Genomic DNA, 4,755 nt, shown 5'->3' with positions numbered 1-4,755 from the left:
TATTAACAATTCATCCCTTTTCTGTTGGTGGACTTTTGGGATGATTCCATTTTGGGGATATTATGAATCTTGCTGCTATGGACATTCTTGTACATAGCTCTTGGAGTACATGTGCTCTGGGAATTGAATTTTTGGGTTACTTCTCCATAATTCAGAGACAGCAGAGCACCTAAAGGAATTCGAGATATTTGTTGCACTCTGAAGAGAGAAGATTAAAGGGGAAGATGGTTGTCTTCCATGTTCCAAAGTGCCCCAGGAAGGAAAAGTGAAGAGTATCCATTGCTGGTCTCAGAGGTTAGAGTTACAACACTGGTTAGAAGCCACACCTAGGGCATTGGTTCTCAAGCTCAGTTTCACCATAGAACCACTTGGGGAGCTTTAAAAGGTACTTATGGGGGCGCCTGGATGGCTCAGTTGTTAAGCATCTGCCTTTGGCTCAGGTCATGATCCCAGAGTCCTGGGATCGAGCCCCACATCAGGCTCCCTGCTCAGCGGGAAGCCTGTTTCTCCCTCTCCCACTTCCCCTGCTTGTGTTCCCTTTCTCTCTGTCAAATGAAGTCTTTAAAAAAAATAAATAAAATAAAAAAATAAAAAGTACTTAGGCCTGGGCTTCAGCCCTACAGATTCCGATTTAATTGGTGTAAAGTGCTGCCTGCCTGGGCATCAGGGAAACACATTTTAGAGAAATTTTTTTTACAGAAACCTTTTTTTAAAGCTAGTATTTCAATAATCAGCAGCTTTAGGTTACTAGAGGAGACTAGATCCCATTCCCCCAAAGTGATTAAATGAGGTCTTGCTATTTTTTTTTTTAGGTCTCACTTTTTAAAAAATATTTGTCAGAGAGAGAAAGGGAAAGAGAGCACAAGCAGGGGGAACAGCAGGCAGAGGGAGAAGCAGATTCCCCGCTGAGCAGTGAGCCCGATGTGGGACTCGATCCCAGGACCCCGGGATCATGACCTGAGCCGAAGGCAGGCACTTAACCAACTGAGTCACGCAGACGACCTGGGTCTCACTATTTTTAAACTCAATTTTGAAAAAATTTCAAACCTACTGAACAATAAGAGAATGGTACAATGAACTCATGTGTGCTCTTCACCTAAGTTTATAATTTTTGACATTTCACCACATTGGTTTTACATCTAGAATATACATACTGGTATTGCAGAGCCATTTGAGAGTAAGCGGAAGGCCCTTCGTTCCTAAATTCTTATTTACAATTTTTAGTGTCAATATGGTCTCAGATTGTTTTTTAGTTCAATTTGTTTTATCCATTACTGTCATCCTTCTTAAAATATTTGGTTGAGGTGTAATTTACATGAAGTGCACAGATCTAAAGCGTGTGGGTTGGTGAATGTTTCGTATGATCCCAACTGTATAATCACCACCTAGGTGAATAGAACATTTCTAGCACATCAGAAGGCTCCCTCATGTCCCTCTCAGTCTCATTATTCTTTTTGTTCCTGATTTTGACCTGTGGAAATTGCATCAACCTGGTTCTTGTGTCCTGATAAGTCCCCACACTTCTTCACTTGCTTTCTGGCACAAATTATTCCAGGCTCATCTTAGACTTTCTCTGCTCCAGCCTGGGAAACTGGCCATTTCTCCCAAGGAGTCCTGGTTCCTTGAACTGGGGACTGTTACTTTGAAATCAGCATCTAGACTAGCTGTGCTCATTCTCCTGAGATGTTCCTGCTTCTAGGCCCTTTCAGAAGTTAGAGCTAGAAAATATCTAATCTATTTTAAATCTCTGTTTAAAATCATATCTCCAGTTTCAATCAGTCATAAGGTTCTTTCTCTCCCCACCTCAAATTCCATAGTCCCACAGTAATAACCTTGGCTGCCAAATACATCAAATGTTTATTCATTTGCAAATATATATAAATATAAATATATATATATTGCTCAATTTCTGAATAATTATCCCATTATACTACCAAACGATAAGCCTACTAAGTAAAGTTAAAGGTTTCTTTGCAATTATTTTGTCTTTAGATTGATGGTATAAAGTCAAAATACTCTGTTGGATTCGTTTTTCTTTTATGATTGTGATCCCAAAGTGACATTTCTAAGAGAGTTGTTAGAAGGTTAAATGAATTCATTCTGTGCCTCTTTTGCTGGAACATAACTTCCACAAGGGTAAGGACTCCCCTCACCCCCCTGCTGATAGTTTAGCGTTTAGACGCTCGGCAAATATTTATTTGAATGAGTAGGTGAATGCCAGGGTTGAGCTGTGCACTGAAAAGGCTTATGAAGTAAGTCGCCTCTGGCAATATCTCACAACTCGGCAGGCTTAGAGCGTGATACTCCCCAAGGCTTACGGGAGGCGGTGGTGGAAGACTGGGAAAATATATAACCCTAGATGGTGAGCACGAGGGCTTTGGAGGTATTCAAGAATCGGAGCAGCCAGAGGACTAAGAAGCCACTTCTGGTTGACCGGCCGTGGTTCGTCTAAGTCCACACCAGCAGGCAAGTTGCGGTCCAAGCTGCGCGCTCCGAGCGTTTTAAGAGCTGAAGGCGGCCCCTCAAAGCACGCACTTTGGACCAGGCTGCCAATTTTAAAAAGAGCGGATTTGGACAGTGATGCTAGGAGGGGAATGAGGGAACCATGCCCAAGTCAGGGAACCGGAGGCGCAGCGAGTCCCGCGTCCTAGATACCTAGAAGCCGCGCTTCTGGGTAAACCTAACTTCCGGGTCCCGTTCCTGGCCTCCAAGCCCACTAGTCAACAAGCTCCGCCCCTGCCGTCATCTGCAGATGCTTGCGCTAATTGGCTGCTTCTGAAGTCCCGCCCCAGCGTCTCAGCCTTAGGTAACTCCGAGCTCCAACGCCCGCGCCAGCCTCGGGACTCTCCGCTTCCTATTGGACTACCAATTTCCAATCGGAAGGGTTTTTGAACCTCAGTCTTCACGCGGCGCTGGCCATTGGCGGACAGGATGGGGGCGGGGCCTGGGGTCGTTGCCGGCGCCGCCCGGGTGTAAGGTAAGGAACTAGAGGCGAACCCCGCGACACAGCGGCGTCGCGTCGACCCTGGCTTCTCTCTCCTCCCCCGCGGGTGAGCCTGCGCGAGACCCCGCGCCCCCTCCCAGCGCCCGCCCAAGTGCGCCTGCGCAGCAACAGCCACCGGCCAGTGTGCCCCTTCCCTTCTTCCTCCGCACCTTTTCCCTTCCCCTCCCCCGCCCCCTCCCTGCCCTGACACCCTTCACGCCCCCTAGGCCCTTTCATAGGGTCTCCCCAGCCCTGATCCTTCCCCCACCCCGTCCCCATCCCCGAGGATCCTGGCGCCCCAGCCGCAATGGCTGCGCCTCCGCGAGCCGCAATGTGCGTCCTCCCAGAGCCTGTGGGCCTCACTGCCCTCACTGCCCTCCGTTTCCTCCACACAGGCCCCCACCACCTTCAGAATGACGCTGGACGTGGGGCCGGAGGATGAGCTGCCCGACTGGGCCGCGGCCAAGGAGTTTTACCAGAAGTACGACCCTAAGGACGTCATTGGCAGGTGAGGCTTAAGCCAGGGAAACAGAGGTCCAGAGAGGTCGGGCCCTAGCCAGAATACAGTGTTCCATCTGAGGGCTGGATAGTTCTAAATGGGAACGAACAGTGGTTAGTGGAGGAACATTTGGTGACTAAACTCTTTCTCTGGGTCAATCCCCATTTCTTCCAAATTCACTCATTTATGTGTTCAACAAACATAGTTAAAGCAACTATGGTCTGCCAGACACAAAGCTAAACACAGGGAGGGTAGAAGAGATGTTTATGCCTTGGAGGTGAAGTGACTGAAAGAGACACATGAGCATTCAAGTAGTATCAGGTTGTGGCATGGGGCTCAGAAAGCCACAGCTTTCCACAAGGGGTGATATTTGGGTCTTGAAGGATGAGTAGGAGTTCAGCATGCAGAGAATGGAAGGAAGGCCTCACCTGTAGAGACAGAGGCAGGCACACTTATTCATCCAAGGTTTCCTAAGCACATACAGTGTGCTGGGTGCAATGTGCAAGGCACTGGGGATACACGCCCCACATGTTTTCTGTTCTCCTAGAGTTTGTATTCCAGTGGTAGAGACAGATGATAAGGGGCGCCTGGGTGGCTCAGTTGGTTAAGCGACTGCCTTCGGCTCAGGTCATGATCCTGGAGTCCCGGGATCGAGTCCCACATCGGGCTCCCTGCTCGGCAGGGAGTCTGCTTCTCCCTCTGACTCTCCTCCCTCTCATGTTCTCTGTCTCTCATTCTCTCTCAAATAAATAAAATCTTTAAAAAAAAAAAAAAGAGAGAGACAGATGATAAAACACAAAAACAAGATAAAGGTCATCATCTGCTGGGGTGAGGGAATGAGAGTAATTAACGGGACTGAGACTTGAAGGATGGGAATGAACAAGATATATTTGGGGCAGAGGGAACAGCACATGCAAAGGCACAGGCAAGAAAGGGCCTATTCAAGTAATAGGCAGATGATCATGGTGACTAGAACGTAGTAAGCATGGGACAAGGTGGAGGAAATTAAGTTGGAGAGGTAAATAGAGGTTAGAGTATGTAGGGCCTTATGCCATGATAAAGAATTTCGATTTTAGGGTGCCTGGGTGGCTCAGTTGGTTAAGCGACTGCCTTCGGCTCAGGTCATGATCCTGGAGTCCCGGGATCGAGTCCCGCATCAGGCTCCCTGCTCGGCAGGGAGTCTGCTTCTCCCTCTGACCCTCCTCCCTCTCATGCTCTCTGTCTCTCATTCTCTCTCTCTCAAATAAATAAATAAAATCTTTAAAAAAAAAAA

General features: G+C 47.9%; 1 protein-coding gene across 2 annotated transcripts in view; it reads left to right on the top strand.

Moving 5' to 3' along the window:
* The first annotated feature begins 2,837 nt into the window (after positions 1 to 2,837).
* The window catches only part of PHKG2 (phosphorylase kinase catalytic subunit gamma 2), an 11,025-nt gene continuing 9,107 nt past the window's right edge, over positions 2,838 to 4,755 (top strand). The window contains exons 1-2 of one of the 2 annotated variants that reach the window (XM_081819702.1): positions 2,838 to 2,977; positions 3,379 to 3,491. In XM_081819702.1, coding sequence (XP_081675828.1) covers positions 3,397 to 3,491 — 95 coding nt within the window. In that variant the 5' untranslated portion in view covers positions 2,838 to 2,977; positions 3,379 to 3,396. Of the gene's footprint in view, positions 3,051 to 3,378; positions 3,492 to 4,755 lie in introns of both variants that reach the window. The other variant, XM_081819701.1, reaches the window with a different exon arrangement.

Source organism: Leptonychotes weddellii, chromosome 5 (genome assembly GCF_054177405.1).
Source record: "Leptonychotes weddellii isolate Sample4059 chromosome 5, ASM5417740v2, whole genome shotgun sequence".
Classification (NCBI taxonomy): domain Eukaryota; kingdom Metazoa; phylum Chordata; class Mammalia; order Carnivora; family Phocidae; genus Leptonychotes; species Leptonychotes weddellii.
The sequence above is the reverse complement of the archived record's forward strand: the minus strand, read 5'-3'. Positions and strand labels throughout refer to the sequence as shown.